Source organism: Salmo trutta, chromosome 32 (genome assembly GCF_901001165.1).
Source record: "Salmo trutta chromosome 32, fSalTru1.1, whole genome shotgun sequence".
Classification (NCBI taxonomy): Eukaryota; Metazoa; Chordata; class Actinopteri; order Salmoniformes; family Salmonidae; genus Salmo; species Salmo trutta.
This window is the reverse complement of record NC_042988.1, coordinates 39,949,484-39,970,439: the sequence shown is the minus strand read 5'-3', so window position 1 is coordinate 39,970,439 and position 20,956 is coordinate 39,949,484. Positions and strand designations below refer to the sequence as shown.

At 41.4% G+C, this 20,956-nt stretch overlaps 1 protein-coding gene across 2 annotated transcripts; it reads right to left on the bottom strand.

Moving 5' to 3' along the window:
- Positions 1 to 6,893: 6,893 nt before the first annotated feature.
- LOC115171891 (pulmonary surfactant-associated protein D) lies at positions 6,894 to 11,169 on the bottom strand. Of its 2 annotated transcripts, none has more exons than XM_029729088.1 (6): positions 11,099 to 11,169; positions 9,889 to 10,000; positions 9,410 to 9,436; positions 8,078 to 8,167; positions 7,953 to 8,000; positions 6,894 to 7,477 (listed from the first exon to the last, which is right to left on the bottom strand). In XM_029729088.1, exons 2-6 carry the CDS (start codon positions 9,995 to 9,997, stop codon positions 7,098 to 7,100), a joined length of 654 nt encoding a protein of 217 aa, XP_029584948.1. In that variant the 5' UTR covers positions 9,998 to 10,000; positions 11,099 to 11,169; the 3' UTR covers positions 6,894 to 7,097. The 2 variants fall into 2 exon arrangements, with proteins under 2 accessions (XP_029584948.1, XP_029584949.1); XM_029729089.1 differs by having other exon boundaries at positions 9,410 to 9,415.
- Positions 11,170 to 20,956: the final 9,787 nt, after the last annotated feature.

The window sequence follows — 20,956 nt, the reverse complement described above, 5'->3', positions numbered from 1 at the left end:
TTATAGGAGAGAACTATGAACTCTCCCATTATAACATTATTGGAGAGAGGGACTAACTCTTCCATTATTGGAGAGAAGGCCTAACTCTCCCATTATTGGAGAGAAGGACTAACTCTGCCATTATAGCCTTTTTGGAGAGAAGGACTTACTCTCCCATCATTGGAGAGAAGGACTAACTCTCCCATTATAGGCTTATTGGAGAGAATGACTAACTCTCCCATTATAACCTTATTGGAGAGAAGGACTAACTCTCCCATTACTGGAGAGAAGGACTAACTCTTCCATTATAACCTTATTGGAGAGAAGGACTAACTCTCCCATTATAGGAGAGAACTATGAACTCTCCCATTATAACATTATTGGAGAGAGGGACTAACTCTCCCATTATTGGAGAGAAGGACTAACTCTCCCATCATTGGAGAGAAGAACTAACCCTCCCATTATAGGAGAGAACTATGAACTCTCCCATTATAACATTATTGGAGAGAGGGACTAACTCTTCCATTATTGGAGAGAAGTGCTAACTCTCCCATTATTGGAGAGAAGGCCTAACTCTCCCATTATTGGAGAGAAGGACTAACTCTGCCATTATAGCCTTTTTGGAGAGAAGGACTAACTCTCCCATCATTGGAGAGAAGGACTAACTCTCCCATTATAGGCTTATTGGAGAGAATGACTAACTCTCCCATTATAACCTTATTGGAGAGAAGGACTAACTCTCCCATTATAACCTTATTGGAGAGAAGGACTAACTCTCCCATTATAACCTTATTGGAGAGAAGGAATGGCCTGAGATTGTAACTGGACATAAATCATAATAAACTGACTAGGATGAATGTTATTGTGTCAATTTGGCTAAAGCTGAAACTGATGGAAAAGACTGGAAACTTACAGAAAAGACTGGAAACTTACAGAAAAGACTGGAAATGGATGGAAAATACTGGAAACTGTCAGAAAAGGCTGGAAATGGATGGAAAAGACTGGAAACTGTCAGAAAAGGCTGGAAATGGATGGACAGGACTGGAAACTTACAGAAAAGACTGGAATCTTACTAAAAAACTGGAAAGAAACTTGGTGGTGATAGTAAATCTGCTTTACTTCTCGAATAATTCTAAATACTTTAGTTGACCATGACCATGGAACTTCCACATTACAAATTAAAGGAGACTGCTAAACCCCTTTCTGGTTTCAGTTTGGCTTGGCTGTTAATTAAAGATCGGTCCCTTTTTTTTCAATTTTCGCCTAAAATGACATAGCCTAAATCTAACTGCCTGTAGCTCAGGACCTGAAGCAATGATATACATATTCTTGATACCATTTGAAAGGAAACACTTTGAAGTTTGTGGAAATGTGAAATTAATGTAGGGGAATATAACACATTAGATCTGGTAAAAGATAATACCAAGAAAAAAACATGCATTTTTAATTTTTTTCATAATCTTTGAAATGCAAGAGAAAGACCACAATGTATCATTTCAGTTTAGGCCCAATTTTGGCTACTAGATGGCAGCAGCGTATGTGCAAAGTTTTAGACTGATCCAAAGAACCATTGTATTTCTGTACGAAATGTTGTATCAAGTCTGCCCAAATGTGCCTAATTGGTTTATTCATACATTTTCAAGTTCATACTCTGCATTCTCCTCAAATAATAGCATGGTATTATTTTACTGTAATAGCTACTGTAAATTGGACAGTGCAGTTAGATTAACAAGAATTTAAGCTCTCTGCCCATATCAGATATGTCTATGTCCTGGGAAATGTTCTTGTTACTTACAACCTCATGCTAATCACATTAGCGCATGTTAGCTCAATCGTCCAGTGGGGGGAACACCAATCCCGTAGAGGTTTTAGGGTTAGCATTAACACCTGTTGGTGCTTTTAGGGTTAATTACATGTCTAATGATTTGATAAGAAATAAATTAATATTTTGTTGTGATTGTTGATTTCTCCAATAGTTTCTTCTTCGGTCAAAATGACCCTAGTTGGTAATCGAGAAGAGATTTTAATGGGTCAAAAACGTCATCATTAAAATAAAATGTAATTGAATCATTCTATACAATAGTTTACTATGATTTATGTGTTAATACGGAGGAATTAAAAATAATCTAGGGGCTAATCCCAAAATATTTTGCACGAAAATAGATGTATGTACCCTTAAAAGATATACAGGTAACTGCCAAAATAATGACAATAATTGAGTAAATGATGGATAGAAAGTATATTGGAAGCAGGTGCTTCCACACAGGTGTGGTTCCTGAGTTAATTAAGCAGTTAGTGCTGCTTTTGATACCATCAATCACCACATTCTTTTGAAGAAATTGGAAACCCAAATTGGTCTACACGGACAAGTTCTGGCCTGGTTTAGATCTTATCTGTTGGAAAGATATCGGTTTGTCTCTGTGGATGGTTGTCCTCTGACAAAACAACTGTAAATTTCATTGTTCTTCAAGGTTCCGTTTTAGGACCGCTATTGTTTTCACTATATATTTTACCTCTTGGTGATGTCATTCGGAAACATAATGTTAACTTTCACTGCTATGCGGATGACACACAGCTGTACATTTCAATGAAACATGGTGAAGCCCCAAAATTGATCCTAGGTCCTGGCAGAGTTGTGCATATTCAGGACAACTGAGCTTTGGAGGAATACGCAGATATTAAGAGGAGTCCGTAATTTGCTTTCTAATGATCATGATCTTTTCCTCAAAGAAGTTCATGAATTTATCACTGCTGAAGTGTAAGCCATCCTCTCTTGGGGAATGTTGCTTTTTAGTTAGCTTTGCGACAATATCAAAAATACATTTTGGAATGTTCTTAATTTCCTCAATTAAGTTGGAAAAATAGGATGATCGAGCAGCAGTGAGGGCTCTTCGATACTGCACGGTACTGTCTTTCCAAGCTAGTCGGAAGACTTCCAGTTTGGTGTGGCGGCATTTCCGTTCCAATTTTCTGGAAGCTTGCTTCAGAGCTCGGGTATTTTCTGTATACCAGGGAGCTAGTTTCTTATGACAAATGTTTTTTTTTAGGGGTGCAACTGCATCTAGGGTATTGCACAAGGTTAAATTGAGTTCTTAAGTTAGGTGGTTAACTGATTTTTGTACTCTGACGTCCTTGGGTAGGCAGAGGGAGTCTGGAAGGGCATCTAGGAATCTTTGGGTTGTCCGAGAATTTATAGCACGACTTTTGATGATCCTTGGTTGGGGTCTGAGCAGATTATTTGTTGCGATTGCAAATGTAATAAACTGGTGGTTCGATAGTCCAGGATTATGAGGAAAAACATTAAGATCCACAACATTTATTCCACGGGACAAAACTAGGTCCAGAGTATGACTGTGGCAGTGAGCAGGTCCAGAGACATGTTGGACAAAACCCACAGAGTCGATGATGGCTCCGAAAGCCTTTTGGAGTGGGTCTGTGGACTTGTCCATGTGAATATTAAAGTCACCAAAATGTTCAATTTTATCTACCATTACTACAAGGTCCGATAGGATTTCAGGGAACTCAGTGAGGAAAGCTGTATATGGCCCAGGAGGCCTGTAAACAGTAGCTATAAAAAGTGATTGAGTAGGCTGCATAGATTTCATGACTAGAAGCTCAAAAGACGAAAACGTTGTTTTAGTTCTGTAAATTGAAATTTGCTATCATAAATGTTAGCAACACTTCCGCCTTTGCGGGATGCGCGGGGGATATGGTCACTAGTGTAACCAGGAGGTGAGGCCTCATTTAACACAGTAAATACATCAGGCTTAAGCTATGTTTCAGTCAGGCCAATCACATCAAGATTATGATCAGTGATTAGTTAATTGACTATAACTGCCTTGGAAGTGAGGGATCTAACATTAAGTAACCCTATTTTCAGGTGTGAGGTATCACAATCTCTTTCAGTAATGGCAGGAATGGAGGAGGTCTTTATTCCAGTGAGATTGCTAAGGCGAATACAGCCATGTTTAGTTTTGCCCAACCTAGGTCGAGGCACAGACATGGTCTCAATGGGGATAGCTGAGCTGACTACACTGACTGTGCTAGTGGCAGACTCCACTAAGCTGGCAGGCTGGCTAACAGCCTGCTGCCTGGCCTGCATCCTATCTCATTGTGGAGCTAGGGGAGTTAGAGCCCTGTCTATGTCCGTAGATAAGATGACAGCATCCCTACAGCTAGGATGGAGTCCATCACTCCTCAACAGGCCAGGCTTGGTCCTGTTTGTGGGTGAGTCCCAGAAAGAGGGCCAATTATCTCCAAATTCAATCTTTTGGGAGGGGCAGAAAACAGTTTCAACCAGCGATTGAGTTGTGAGACTGATGCTGTAGAGCTCATCACTCCCCTTAACTGGGAGGGGGCCAGGGACAATTACTCGATGCCGACACATCTTTCTAGCTGATTTACACACTGAAGCTATGTTGCGCTTGGTGACCTCTGACTGTTTCATCCTAACATCGTTGGTGCCGACGTGGATAACAATATCTCTATACTCTCTACACTCGCCAGTTTTAGCTTTAGCCAGCACCATCTTCAGATTAGCCTTAACGTCGGTAGCCCTGCCCCCTGGTAAACAGTGTATGATCGCTGGATGATTCGTTTTAAGTCTAATACTGCGGGTAATGGAGTCGCCAATGACAAGGGTTTTCAATTTGTCAGAGCTAATGGTGGGAGGCTTCGGCGTCTCAGACCCCGTAACGGGAGGAGTAGTGACCAGAGAAGGCTCGGCCTCCAACTCGCTGCTTAATGGGGAGTACCGGTTGAAAGTTTCTGTCGGCTGAATAAGCGACACCGGTTGAGCATTCCTACAGCATTTCCCTCCAGAAGCCATGAGAAAGTTGTCTGGCTGCGGGGACCGTGCGAGGGGGTTTATACTAACGTTACTATCTGTACTTGCTGGTGGCACAGACGCCGTTTCATCCTTTCCTACACTGAAATTACCCTTGCCTAACTATTGCGTCTGAAGCTGGGCTTGCAGCACAGCTATCCTTGCCGTAAGACGATCGCTCTCCTGTATATTATGAGTACAGCGACTGCAATTAGAAGGCATCATGTTAATGTTACTACTTAGCTTCGGCTGGTGGAGGTACTAACGAACCACGTCCAGATAAAGCGCCCAGAGTGAAAGAGTTGAATGAAAAAAAGTTGAGCGAAGGAAAAACTAAAAATATAAACGGTAATTAAAAAGTAAAAACAGTAAAATTGTCAGGTGGCAAAGTAAGGTTAGCAACAAAACGCACAGCAGCACGTAAACAAGTCTGCAAGTTGTAACCGGAAACGACCCAAAATACCTTAACAAGTTGCACATAAAAAATATTGGAGGATATTATAGGAATTCTTGTATTTATATAACATTTTCAGTAGACTAATTATTTTTTGAAGACCAAAAAATCATTATGAGTACATTCAGAGTGTGGATGGTTTCTGTACTACAGTTCTACTAAGTATTCATATCACTTACAGACTTTTATGAGCTGTTTTGACTGCAATTTAAGCGTATATCTAAGGTAAAGTAAGTTGATTTTGTGCACGGTCATACATATGGTCATACCTAGTTATAACTAGATGGCTGCCCCATTGAGAGCATCCTGACGGGTTGCATCACTGCCTGGTATGGCAACTGCTCGGCCTCCGACCGCAAGGCGGTCGGAGGGTAGTGCGTACGGCCCAGTACATCACCGGGGACAAGCTTCCTGCCATTCAGGACCTCTCTACCAGGCGGTGTCAGAGGAAGGCCCTAAAAATTGTCAGACTCCAGCCACCCTTGTCATAGAATGTTCTCTCTGCTACCGCACAGCAAGTGGTACCGGGGTACCAAGTCTAGGTCCAAGAGGCTTCTAAACAGCTTTTAACCCCAAGCCATAAGACTCCCGAACAGCTAATCAAATGGCTACCCAGACTATTTGCATTGCTCCCTCCCCCCGCACCCTCTTCTGCGCTGCTACAACTCTGTTATTATCGATGCATTGTCACTTTAACGCTACCTACATGTACATATTACCTCGACACCGGTGCCCCCGCACATTGACTCTGTACCGGTACCCCCTATATATAGCCCCGCTATTGTTATTTACTGCTGCTCTTAAATTATAGATTTAAAAAAAAAATTTGGTTAAGGTTAAGGGCTTGTAAGTAAGCATTTAACAGTAAGGTCTACACCTGTTGTATTCAGCGCATGTGACAAATAACATTTGTTTTTATAACCGTAGGTGAGTACATGAGGTGATCTGCAGGTGATCTGTCTTTCTGGTCAAAATCCCTGATACACTCCACCCTCTGATGATATGTAGAACTTAAAGAAACGTAGATTCAAGTAAAGAGTTTTTTTTAGATTTGTCGTAGAACAATGAATTCTCAGGGAAGACGCAGCAGTACAGCTTTGTGTAGATTCAGAGTATATCTGAGTTCTGTATTGCACTTATATCAATTATTTGTACCATTGGCAGACATTGTATACCATTGGCATATTTTTATATGAACAAAAATAAGGTAATTTTGGTTTTGCGCGGTCATACGATATGTGTGACAGAAAAGTACAATCTTAGGTGAGTACATGGGGTGTTATATCTCAGCAGAGGGTCTGTCTATCTGGTCAACATCACTGATACAGGTCTCCCTTCACCCTCTGGTGGAACGGATAACTTGTCATCATGTCTCCAGAGAAACATAAAACCAGCACTAAGGAGGGTCTCCTTCACAGACATCTTTCTTTCGTGTTGAGATGCATTGCTTTTACAAGGGGAGGTTCCAGGTCTGTCAGCCTATTCATAAAAGTTTAACTTGATATTTTGTTGTTTGGAAATATATAGTTGTTATTCCTCTGTCATCAAACTGTAGGTCAAAAATAGCCATGTGCATGATCAGTAGCCCATCTGTTCAGAGAGAAGGAGCATGAAGGAGACAGACAAGCACCAAAGTAAATATGTTTGTTACTTTATTCCACAAATGTCCCTTCATATTTTACCTCACATTTTAACTAGCTAATTTGAATAAAGGTAACGAACTGGAAATACGCACAAGATAAGGAATAGAGATAATACATTGAGATTAAACATAAGACATTTTAACTGAGAATACATTTTTCATGTTAAATTCAGAAACAGCATTTCATTGACGTGTCTCTATATCTCACACACGATATAGGCATTGAAGGAGCAATCGTATGTCACCTGCCATGCACCTGACTCTGTCAACATTGTACAGCCCTTATCCCCATTAGGCACTTTTGGTTCCCCATCTCCCCATTTGGAAAAGGTGAGGGAATGGCCTTTCAAATCTACCTGAAACTTCCCCTCTTTACTGGTGTCAACATTGAGCCATGCATTCTTCAAAGCCCCTTCAAAGACCTGCGTGAGAGCAGTGTTTTCCTCCTCGTTCTTCGGCAAAGCCAACACCAAGCCCCTCTTGGTACAGAACTGAACAGCGTCGTCAAAAGAACCCGGTCTCTTGTGTGACACAAAGTACTTCTTGTCAACTCTTCTGGTGAAATCATAGTTTATGGCTGAAGAGAAAGCAGGTATTAATGCAGTCAGTGTAACCTTAAAAGTGGAAGCAAAAGTTGGCATTTTACATTTCACAAATGGCAACACTATGAATATTGCATAATTTATGTTGAACGGATTGTTTATAAGTACAATATAATCTACGGATGCAGTATCTTAGTTTGAGCCAGTTTCAGAGCAGGAAAATAATCCTGCAGGAACAGGAACTAGGAATTGTTATGTGGATTATAATTAATGGTCATTATTTGTAGGGATTTATCGTTTCTATGTCGGCCAAATCAAGTCTGACATTTCTTAAGAGGAAATATAAACTTTAGAAGCCTTTTTAGACCTTGAATACACTACCAGTTTGCATTTCCTGCTGTGCAGGAAAATTCTCCACGACAACAGTGATCAAATTAAGATACAGAATCTGTAATGTTGCATACAAGTACATAACATTCTGATCATGCTATCTGAAATTCACTTCCTTACCCAACTCCAGTTTGACCAAGCTTTCTTGCAGGGGATCCAGGTCTAAGTCTGTGAAAACAGAAGGTGTGACTAGAGAGAACCAAATAATCAATACATAACCAGGAAGAGATCAATCAGCTGAATACCAGTAGCTCCTGCAGGTCCAGGTAGACCACGGACTCCATCACGTCCAACTCTACCAGGGTATCCAGCAGCTCCAGGAAGTCCAGGATGTCCTATGGAGAGATAATAGAGATGTGGATGGATGGCTGTGTAATGATAGGAGACAGGCATAGGAATACATAGTAAAGTTTTTTTTTCTCCACCCAAAATAAAGTACGTCATGAAAACGATGGGGAAGAAGCCCAAAATAAACACGTGTGTGTGTGTATATATATATAACACAGGGATGTAACCCAAATAAAAGAGTGAGGTGTAAACCTCTAAATAATACATGGGACGAGACCCATAATAACAAGTACACAATAACACTTAGCATGAAAGCCGAAACAACAGAGCACAGGTACTCACAAGACCAACGGACATGGAACAAAAATCGACAGGGACAATGGGGAACAGAGGGCACATATATAACATCCTAATCAGGGGGAATGGAACCAGGTGTGCGCAATGAGACAAGACACTCCGGGGTTGGTGAAAATGAATCCAGTGCAGTGACACCTAGAAGGCCGGTGACGTAGACTTCCGGAATGAGCAGCACTACCGGGGGGGATCCGTGACAATGGACTTATGGTTCATGAGAATACGTTTATTTAAAGTTTCCCAAATGTCCAAGATGGAGGTAAATCTATCCTGACAGACTTTATGGGTAATTGAGGCAAAAGTGTTTAGCATGAGGAAAGACACCTAAATACAAATGAGAACAAAAGGTACCAATCTATACTTGAGTTATCTGACCATGTCAAGGATTTTGTATTTATTATCTATGAACAACAAAAGGTTTTACAGCTCTGCTGTGAACCGCTAATAATTCATTATACCCCAGACCTTTTTAATATGTTTATTTTGGCAACTGGTACAGACAACGTCTCTTTCTAGGAATTGGTGTGCTTTGTCTAATTGAGGTAATTCAGAGATCTTTGTCTTCCAAAAAAATACAGAAGGGGAAAGCAACACTAGGCTTGTGGTCTACATTGTTTTGAAGGGTATTTGTGTATATTTTGAATCCCCATTAGTTCCTGCCAAGGCAGCAGCTACTCTTCCTGGGGTTTATTATGGATCCCCATTAGTTCCTGCCAAGGCAGCAGCTACTCTTCCTGGGGTCCAGCGACATTAAGGCAATTTAACATTTTACATGACTATTACATTTCATAACATTATTTACAACAAATTCAGTGTGTTCCCTCAGGCCAATACTCTACTAAGACATATCTACAATATAAAATCCACGTGTACGTGTGTTGCTACCCCCTTACATTTTGGGATGTAAATAATATAGTGAATATGTAAGACTTTACCTCTGGCTCCAGGTTGACCAGGTACACCAACAAGTCCAAGTGGCCCAATGGAGAGATAACAGGAAACAGTACATCATCACACACACCGAGGACTGCCTCATTCAGCCTGTAAAGTGCTCTGCAGTCTGGTCTGCTCTGACTTGCTTAAAGTGACAGTTTATTCCAAAATCAACAGTCTTAGGATTTTTCTTTATTTTAATCAAAGGGTAACAGCAGGAAATATACCAGATGGGGATTTCTCATTATCCCCCAGCCCCAGTTTTGTTTGGCAACTTTTACAGACAAAAGCCCTTTTGTAGGAGTAGGACTGCTTATCTAACTGAATTAATTCAGAGTTCTTTGTTCCCCATCATCACTCCATCATCAGGTACGCAAATTAATGTGCATGCTTAAAGTGACAGCTTACTCCAAAATCAACAGTCTTAACTTTTGGGATATGATAGGGTAAGGCAGTTGTTCTAAGCTTACGACGCATTTACCTCCAGGAGCGCCACTAGGACCCTGGCATTCACACTTCTCCATCTGGCCTGGCAGAACCAGCAGGGAGAGAACACAGAGCCCCAAAGTCAGGCGTCTGCTCAGAGCCATAACCTAAAACATCAGGGAGAAGACACAGAGACCAATGTCAGACGTCTGCTCAGAGCCATAAACTAAAACATCAGGGAGAAGACACAGAGACCAAAGTCAGACGTCTGCTCAGAGCCATAAACTAAAACATCAGGGAGAAGACACAGAGACCAAAGTCAGACGTCTGCTCAGAGCCATAAACTAAAACATCAGGGAGAAGACACAGAGACCAAAGTCAGACGTCTGCTCAGAGCCATAAACTAAAACATCAGGGAGAAGACACAGAGACCAAAGTCAGACGTCTGCTCAGAGCCATAAACTAAAACATCAGGGAGAAGACACAGAGACCAAAGTCAGACGTCTGCTCAGAGCCATAAACTAAAACATCAGGGAGAAGACACAGAGACCAAAGTCAGACGTCTGCTCAGAGCCATAAACTAAAACATCAGGGAGAAGACACAGAGACCAAAGTCAGACGTCTGCTCAGAGCCATAACCTAAAACATCAAGGAGAAGACACAGAGACCAAAGTCAGACGTCTGCTCAGAGCCATAAACTAAAACATCAGGGAGAAGACACAGAGACCAAAGTCAGACGTCTGCTCAGAGCCATAAACTAAAACATCAGGGAGAAGACACAGAGACCAAAGGGACAGTAAATCACTGGTGTCATACAAATAGAAGCACAGGAAACATCTGCTTATAAATTACATGATAGGAACATTTACTGTCAATGAGATCGACAAGAATTCAAGAAGTTGAAAAGTAGCATGCAGAATATGTGAATGTGTCATTTCAACAGCTTGACTCTCAAATTAGATAGATGGAACTATTGGTGCAAGGACTGACAGGAGATCAACATGCTAGTTTAAACAGAAGCTATTGGGGTGTTTACAAAGACTCAAATGGAAACAGCAACAGAAACAGTGAAGTAATAGGAACATAGATTGATGACAGGGTAACACAGTTGTAATCAGCTCATAACACATTGATAAACTATATTCTTCAATAATCGATGGTTATAATGATTGAAATGACCATCTAACGTCCGTAAAGCTTACATATTGTGCCTTTAAACTGCAGCAATATAATTAAGACAAAAAGTAAACAAGTGGGTACCATACCTATTAAGTTGATGTGCTGAGAATGGATGTGATGTTTCTGTCCTGCTTTGCAACAGAATGCTAGAGAAATGGGTTGGTGCAGCAACTTATAAAGACATTGGTAAACAACGCGTCACTTTGGAGGATTCATTATTATCAGGAAGTACTTCTGAAGTTCATTTACAGTTTACTGGAAAAGAGACAAACTTGGAATGTAATTCCCAGAGTACCCTGGCAATGTTCACATTTATTACAAAATACTGATGCACGTGGAATCATCTCGCAAGAACACAAACAAATCTCTGACATCCATTGCGCAAATTCCACTTTAGTTCCATTCCACTTCTGGTAAGTTTGAGTCAGCATGTAATGTAGTTTTTTCCCTGGCACACACTTGGCTGTGTCAACTCACAAAAATTGTTATATTCATACATTTAATCAGTAGAAAATGTGCATTATAAAGGCATTGCTTGTTCCACCCTAATGGATGCTGCTACAAGACCATGGTGCTTGCCTACGGAGCTGTGAGGGGAACGGCACCTCCGTACCTTCAGGCTCTGATCAGGCCCTACACCCAAACAAGGGCACTGCGTTCATCCACCTCTGGCCTGCTGGCCCCCCTACCTCTGAGGAAGCACAGTTCCCGCTCAGCCCAGTCAAAACTGTTCGCTGCTCTGGCACCCCAATGGTGGAACAAGCTCCCTCACGACGCCAGGACAGCGGAGTCAATCACCACCTTCCGTAGACACCTGAAACCCTACCTCTTTAAGGAATACCTGGGATAGGATTAAGTAATCCTTCTAACCCCCCCCACCCTCCCCCCCAAAAAAGATATAGATGTACTATTGTAAAGTGGTTGTTCCACTGGATATCATAAGGTGAATGCACCAATTTGTAAGTCGCTCTGGATAAGAGCGTCTGCTAAATGACGTAAATGTAAATGTAATGCTTGGACCTAGTCTATAGATATGGCCAATCCAAAAGCCAAACAGTGCATTTGGAAAGTATTCCGACCCTTTGACTTTTTCCACATTTTGTTGTGGATTAACACCCCATAATGACAAAGCAAAAACAGGTTTATAGAAATGTTTGCAAATTAATAATAAACAGAATTAAATATGGCATTTACTTAAATATTCAGACCCTTTACTCAGTACTTTGTTGGAGCACCTTTGGCAGCAATAACAGCCTCAAGTCTTCTTGGGTATGATGCTACAAGCTTGGCACAACTGTATTTGGGGAGTTTCTCCCATTCTGCTCTGCAGATCCTCTCAAGCTCTGTCAGGTTGGATTGGGAGCATCACTGCACAGCTATTTTCAGGTCTCTCCAGAGAAGTTAGATCGGGTTCAAGTTTGGACTGCAGCTGGGCCACTCAAGGAAATTCAGAGACTTGTCCTGAAGCCACTCATGCGTTGTCTTGGCTGTGTGCTTAGGGTCATTGTCCTGTTGGAAGGTGAACCTTCGCCCCAGTCTGAGGTCCTGAGCGCTCTATAGCAGGTTTACATCAAGTATATCTCTGTACTTTGCTCTGTTCATCTTCCCCTCGATCCTGACTAGTTTCCCAGTCCCTGCCGCTGAAAAACATCCCCTCAGCATGACTCTGCCACCACCAATATTCACTGTAGGGATGTGACAGGATTCCTCCAGATGGCGTTTGGCATTCAGGCCAAAGAGTTCAATCTTGGTTTCATCAGACCAGAGAATCCTGTTTCTCATGGTCTGAGAGATTTCAGATGCCTTTTGGCAAACTCCAAGCGGGCACAAGCATGGAGGAGGGAGGAGGGGGGAGGTAGAGGCTCTGCAAAGACTTCATGTGGATCCACTATCAAGAATTGAAAGGATATTTCAGACTATTGTGTTGAAAACGTTTAGGAAGAATGTTATTAACAGTCTCTCTTCTGAAAACAGCATGCCATTTAAAGGTTCTTCTCTCAAGAGTAACAGTTGTTTTAGACCAGGTAACTCTGATTCGGACTTTCTCAGATGGAAAGACTTTCCAACGAAAACAGTATTTATCTTCTCTAACCTCTCTCTCTCTCTCTCTCTCTCTCTCTCTCTCTCTCTCTCTCTCTCTCTCTCTCTCTCTCTCTCCCCTCCCCCCTCTTTCTATCTCAATTCAATTTCAATTTAAGGGCTTAATTGGCATGAGAAACATATGTTTACATTGAAAAAGCAAGTGAAAAAGATAATAAACAAATGTGAAATAAACAATAAAAAAGTGTACAGTAAACATTACACTCACAAAAGTTCAAAAATAATAAATACATTTCAAATGTCATAGTATGTGCAAAAAGTACAAAAGTACAAAAGGGAAAATACATAATTGCTGCTGTTGTGTCAAGTAATTATCCAATGTGTCAAGTAATTATCTTTCGGTTTTGTCATGATTTGGTTGGGTCTAATTGTGTTGCTGTCCTGGGGATCTGTTTGTGTTTGTGAACAGAGCCCCTGGACCAGCTTGCTTAGGGGGCTCTTCTACAGGTTAATCTGTCTGTAGGTGATGGCTATTTTTAGCCAGATTCAAATTTGATGTTCCTTTTGATGGCATAGAAGGCCCTTCTTGTCTTGTCTCTCAGATGGTTCCCAGCTTTGTGGAAGTTACCTGTGGCGCAGATGTTTAGGCCGAGGTACGTGTGGTTTTTTTCTCTAGGGCAACAGTGTTTAGATGGAATTTGTATTTGTGGTCCTGGCAACTGGACCGTTTTTGGAACACCATTATTTTTGACTTCCTGAGATTTACTGTCTGGGCCCTGGTCTGACAGTATCTGTGCAGAAGATCTAGGTGCTGCTGTAGGCCCTCTTTGGTTGGGGACAGAAGCACCAGATCATCAGCAAGCAGTAGAATTTTGACTTCAGATTCTAGAAGGGTAGGGCCGGGTGCTGCAGACTGTTCTAGTGCCCTCGCCAATTCACTGATATATATGTTGAAGACGGTGTGGCTTAAGCTGCATCCCTGTCTCACCCCACGGCCTGTGGAAAGAAATGTGTGTTTTTTGCCAATTTCTTTTACACACTTTTAACTGCACACTTGTTGTTTGTGTTCATAGACTTTGTAATGTCGTATGTTTTTCCCCCAACACCACTTTCCATCAATTTGTACAGCAGACCCTCATGCCAAATTGAGTCAAAAGCTTTTTTGAAATCAACAACGCACAAGAATATTTTGCCTATGTTTTGGTTTGTTTGTTAATCAATTACGGTGTACAAAATCAAATGAAATTTATTTCTCACATACACATGGTTAGCAGGTGTAAATGCATGTGTAGAGAAATGCTTGTGCTTCTAGTTCCGATCATGCAGTATGTTAGAGCCGATTCGGACATATTTGTATAAAAGACAGAACATTCAGAGCTCCATGTATATTTGTGTAAATATATTAAATATGAATGTATATGATGAAATATTAGCTACCTTTATGATTTATATTTACCTGATTGAGATGTATTCATTTGTTGTTAGTGTAACTTAGTTTTTGTCCCCCCCTCTTGCCCATTCATTGTACTGCGGTAAGTGTGTTAGGATAAAGGCAGGTAGTTGGGCCTTCGGGGGGAGGAGTCCTTGCTAGATGCGGGAGCGGTATAGTTTTTTGACCATACAGACATACAGGCATACAGACATGTCATATTATGTATTTTCCATATCAAGTAATCTATGTTTTAAGTTGATTGGATAATCATTTTCCTGTTAGATATAAGAAGAATAAACATTTTTGTTGCACCAGATCCCTGGATCTCATTGAATGTTTGGCTTTTTGGAAACCTTGAGTGTGGACTGTATGCGTACCAAACAACCCCGCTTCAGGCTTGGCAGTGGCTATGGTAAAGAGGAAAGGAAGCCACTACACAGTAATATAACCTAAAAATTTCACAACAACTACCTTACACACAAGTGTAAAGGAATGAATATGAATATGTACATAAAAATATATAAATGAGTGATGGCCGAACGGCATAGGCAAGATGCATTAGATGGTATAGAGTACAGTATATACAGTGAGGGAAAAAAGTATTTGATCCCCTGCTGATTTTGTACGTTTGCCCACTGACAAAGAAATGATCAGTCTATAATTTTAATGGTAGGTTTATTTGAACGGTGAGAGACAGGATAAAAACAAAAAAATTCAGAAAAACACATGTCAAAAATGTTATAAATTGATTTGCATTTTAATGAGGGAAATAAGTATTTGACCCCCTCTCAATCAGAAAGATTTCTGGCTCCCAGGTGTCTTTTATACAGGTAATGAGCTGAGATTAGGAGCTCCTGCGTTCCGGACACCGACGGGCCTGTTCAAGGTCATGCCGTTTGGCCTTCATGGGGCCCCTGCGACTTTCCAGAGGCTTATGAACAAGGTCCTCCAGGACTGTGACGATTACTGTGCTGCTTACTTGGATGACGTGGTGATCTACAGCCACTCCTGGGAGGAGCACATACAGCATCTTAGCAGAGTCCTGGGGAAGATCCATGATGCAGGCCTCACGCTTAACCTCCTGAAGTGTGAGTGGGCAAAACAGGAGACAAAGTACCTGGGTTACTAGCTGGGTAAGGGTGAAGTTTGACCTCAAGTGGACAAAGTGGAGTCCATCAGGAACAGCCCTCAACCCAGAACCAAGACACAGGTGAAGTCCTTCCTAGGTCTGGCAGGATGGTACCGGAGATTCATTCCGCAGTTTTCAACCATCGCTGTCCCTCTGACCAACCTCACTTCAAAGGTGGCCAGCAACCCTGTGAAGTGGACTGAGGAGTGTGAGGAAGCCTTCATGATACTGAAAAAACTACTGTGCTCATTCCCTGTTCTCCAGACCCCTGATTTTCAGAAGAGGTTTCTCGTGCAGGTGGACGCTTCGGCTGTGGGAATTGGAGCTGTACTGGCCCAAGGGGAGCCAGGAGAAGAGCTTCCTGTACTGTACCTGTGCCGAGGGAAACCAGGTATTTGACAATCGAGAAGGAGTGCCTGGCTATAAAGTGGGCCCTAGATAGCCTCCGTTACTATCTTCTTGGGAGGGAATTTGACCTGCACACAGACCACAGAGCACTGACCTGGATCCAGACCATGAAGGACCGGAATTCTCGTGTGACCAGGTGGTATCTGGAGCTCCAGCCCTTCAGGTTCTGTGTCCGTCATAAGGCAGGAAAATAAAATGTCACGGCAGACTACCTATCCAGGCTCTTGAACCTGGTCGCTTCAGGAGAGGAGGAAGGTAATGTGACGTAGAAGTTCGTCACTGGCCGCGGGCAGAATTTGGTACTTTAACGCACGCACACATTCATCACTCCTCCCTGCTCCGTTATCAGATAAGTTAACAATGTGGGTTGACACACAAGTTAACTTCTCTATCTTAGTACATACATTTCACACTTACTTCAGTAACCGGTTATGGTATAAAGAAATAAACAGACAAGTGTTCATATTTAATATAAGCAATATTTATTATACTTAGATGTTATGGATGAGCGCGTTGTTTGTTCTGTTCCTCTCTCTCTCCATCTCTGTAGTTTACGGGTATGCTGGATAAGGACCCGAGCTAAGGGAATTGGGCTTACTTTGTAGTGCCTGTCCGGAATGGCTCATGAATGTAAATGGGCATATTGAAAGACACTGTCAGTAGTGATGTAATTTTGTAAATGTTATATTGTGATATTGTTTTATAAAAAACGTGTTGCAATGAGTATGTTTAGTTAAATGGAAAATGTAGGTTTGAATAGGTAATTGCTTAATTAATTAGTGTTAATTGTTCTGAGGGGAGGGGCTACCCCTACAAAAGGAGCCTCTCTTTCAGTTCATCGAGAGGCATTTTGGATTGAGCTGTGGGTGGGGCAGCATTGTTTTTAAGCTGTCCCATAAGGTATACGTTTGATGGCAGTACTGTTGTTTTTGTTCCGGAATCACTATGTAAATAAACACCCTTGCACAGAAGAACTTTTGCGGCTCCGCCATCTTTTATTTTTATGGAGGTTAGGTTTTCCAGTTTAGCCTTCTGGCCTACTCTACGTGACAGAGGGTTAACAGGTTTAAATGTTTTACTCACGTTGGCTACAGTGAAGGAGAGCCCGCAGGTTTTGGTAGCGGGCCGTGTCAGTGGCACTGTATTGTCCTCAAAGCGAGCAAAAAAGTTCTTTAACCTGTTTAATCTAGGGGGCAGTATTGAGAATTTTGGAAAAAAATATGTGCCCATTTTTAACTGCCTCCTAAACCAACTCAGAAGCTAGAATATGCATATTATTGTTCAGGTTTGGATAGAAAACACTCTGAATTTTCTAAAACAGTTTGAATGGTGTCTGTAAGTATAACAAAACTCATATTGCAGGCAAAAACCTGTGAAAAATAGATTAAAAAAAAATTGAATTTTGTGACTGTACTATTTAGTGTCATTGTTTTATAGATACCATAGTGAGAAAGGATTCAGTTCGCAACTCCTAAGGCTTCCACTAGATGTCAACGATCTTTAGAAAGTTGTTTGAAGCATCTGTGATTAATACAGACCGAATTAGAATGCTTACAAGTTGACACGTCATCACTTCATTTTTTGCGCCTGCGCATAAATCTGAGAAGAGTGTCTTTGTCATAATCGTTTATTCTAGACACTTGATAGGTTGTGTGAAAATATTACTGATGTTTACTGATGTTTCACGTTAAAAATGGACCAAAAGATTAATGCTAAACAACGTTTGACATGTTTGAACAAACGTAAATAGATTATTTACTAGGTTTTCTTTAGCTTTTCGGCGTGACTTTACACTGCCCACCTCATTTTGTGGGAGCCTACTGAACGCTAACTATTTGGACATAAATTATGAACTTTGTCAAAAGAAACCACATTTGTTCTGGACCTGGGATCGCTGGCAGCGCCTTCTGATGGAGATAATCAAAGGTAAGGGGATATTTAGAATGTTATTATCGATATTAGATGATGCTAATGCTAACTGTATAGCTTAGCTTAGCTTATAGCTTAGCTTGCTGTTGTTAGCATAGTACCCAGTTTATTGCAAAATGTGATTTCCCAGTAAAGTTATTTTGAGATCTGGCCATTCGGTAGCAATTACGAGATGATAATATATTATTCTTTGAATGACAATATTAAAATTTACCAATGTTTTCGAATAGTAATTCCGTGATTTGTAATGCTGGATTCACTGGGAGCATTCGAGCCGAAAAAAATTCTGAATTTCACCGCGACTGTAAATGCTGTTTTTGGATATAAATATGAACTTGATGGAACTAAAAATGCATGTATTGTATAACATAATGTCCTATGAGTGTCATCTGATGCAGATTGTCAAAGGTAAGTGCATAATTCTAGCTAGTTTTCTGTCTGTTGATGCCCTTCTTTGAAATGGCTAAACATTACACACAGCTATTGTCAATGTACTCTCCTAACATAACCTAACTTTATGCATTCTCCGTAAAGCCTCTGAAAATCGGACAGCGTGGTTAGATTTAGGAGATATATCTTTCAAATGGAGGAAAATAGTTGATTATTTGATTATTTGAAATGATTACTCTTGCAGTTTTGAATTCCCCGCCATGGTCACATGACAATGAATCCCAATACCGGGATAAGATCGGGATAAGATCCTCAACAGGTTTTAATCTGTCTGGAAGCAAGGCATCGAGATCCGCAAAGGGGCTGGTTTTTCTTTTGTAGTCCGTGATTGACTGTAGACACTGCCACATACCTCTTGTGTCTGAGCCCTTGAATTGCGACTCCACTTTGTATCTATACTGACGCTTAGCTTGTTTGATTGCCTTGCGGAGGGAATAGCTACACTGTTTGTATTCGGTCATGTTTCCGGTCACCTTGCCCTGATTAAAAGCAGTGGTTCGCGCGTTCAGTTTTGCGCGAATGCTGTCATCAATCCACGGTTTCTGGTTGGAGAATGTTTTAATAGACGCTGTGGGTGCAACATCACCGATGAACTTGTTAATGAACTCGCACACCGAATCAGCGTATTGTCAATGTTGTTGTTCGACGCAATGCGGAACATATCCCAGTCCACGTGATCGAAGCAATCTTGAAGCATGGAATCCGATTGGTCGGACCAGCATTGAACAGACCTGAGGGTGGTAGCTTCCTGTTTTAGTTTCTGTCTATAGGCTGGGAGCAACAAAATGGAGTCGTGGTCAGCTTTTCCGAAGGGAGGGCGGGGGAGGGCCTTATATGCGTCGTGGAAGTTAGAAAAACAATGATCCAGGGTTTTGCTACCCCTGGTAGCACAATCAATATGCTGATAGAATTTGGGGAGCCTTGTTTTCAGATTCGCCTTGTTCAAATCCCCAGCTACAATAAATGCAGCCTCAGGATATGTGGTTTCCAGTTTACATAGAGTCCAATTAAGTTCTTTCAGGGCCGTCGATGTGTCTGCTTGGGGGGGATATACACGACTGTGATTATGATCAAAGAGAATTCTCTTGGTAGATAATGTGGTCGGCATTTGATAGTGAGGAATTCTAAGTCAGGTGAACAAAAGGACTTGAGCTCCTGTATATTGTTATGATCACACCACGTCTCATTAATCATAAGGCAAACACTCCCGCCCTTCTTCTAACCAGAGAGATGCTTGTTTCTGTCGGCGTGATGCGTGAAGAAACCAGGTGGCTGTACCGACTCCGATAGCATGTCTCGAGTGAGCCATGTTTCCGTGAAACAAAGAACGTTACAGTCTTGGATGTCTCTCTGGAATGCTACCCTTCCTCGGATTTCGCCTACCTTGTTGTCAAGAGACTGGAAATTGGCGAGTAGTATGCTCGGGAGCGGTGCGCGATGTGCCCGTCTACAGAGCCTGACCAGAAGACCGCTCCGTCTGCCCCTCCTTCTACGGCGTCGTTGTTTTGGGTCGCCGGCTGGGATCCGATCCATTGTCCTGGGTGGTAGGCCAAACAGAGGATCCGCTTCGGGAAAGTCGTATTCCAGGGTGAATACGTGGTCTATCATATGGTAATTTGGTAAAAAGGCAATTTGACATTTGCTCAGTACATTGTTTTCACTGAGGAAATGTACGAGTCTGCTGTTAATGATAACACGGAGGATTTTCCCAAGGTTGCTGTTGACTCATATCCCACGGTAGTTATTGGTGTCAAATTTGTCTCCACTTTTGTGAATTGGGATGATCAGTCCTTGGTTTCAAATATTGGGGAAGATGCCAGAGCTAAGGTTGATGTTAAAGAGTTTAAGTATAGCCAATTGGAATTCGTGGTCTGTATATAATTTCATTTAGGATAACACAACACCACAGGCCTTTTTTGTGTTGGAGGGTTTGTATTTTGTCCTGTAGTTCATTCAATGTAATTGGAGAATCCAGTGGGTTCTGAAAGTCTTTAATAGTTGATTCTAAGATTTGTATTTGATCATGTTTTTTCTGTTTGTTGTTTGGTATAGGGCCAAAAAGATTGGAGAAGTGGTTTATCCATACATCTCCTTTTCGGATAGATAACTCTTCTTGTTGTTTGTTTAGTGCTTTCCAATTTTCACAGAAGTGGTTAGAGTCTGTGGATTATTCAATTACATTGAGCTGATTTCTGACCGTCTGTACCTTCTTTTTCCGTAGTGTATTTCTGTATTGTTATAATAATTCACCATAGTGAAGGCATAGCCTCAGGTTTTCTGGGTCTCTATGTTTTTGGTTGGATAGGATTCTTCATTTCTTTCGTAGGTTTTTCGTAGGCATTCTTCATCAAACCATTTGTCATTGTTGTTAATTTTCTTAGGTTTTCTGCTTGACATGTTTAGATTTGATAGGGAAGCTGAGAGGTCAAATATACTGTTTAGGTTTTCTACTGCCAAGTTTATACCTTCACTATTACAGTGCAACTTTTTGTCAAGGAGTTGTCTAAAAGGGATTGGATTTGCTCTTGCCTAATTGTTTTTTGGTAGGTTTCCACA

Excerpts from the sequence above, each read along its gene's own strand:
- LOC115171891 (XM_029729088.1), bottom strand. The coding sequence starts at position 9,997 with ATGGCTCTGAGCAGACGCCTGACTTTGGGGCTCTGTGTTCTCTCCCTG. Across the intron at positions 9,437-9,888 it reads TCCTAGTGGCGCTCCTGGAG|GTGTACCTGGTCAACCTGGA; the intron begins GTAAATGCGTCG and ends TTGGACTTGTTG. Across the intron at positions 8,168-9,409 it reads TGGTCAACCTGGAGCCAGAG|GACATCCTGGACTTCCTGGA; the intron begins GTAAAGTCTTAC and ends ATCTCTCCATAG.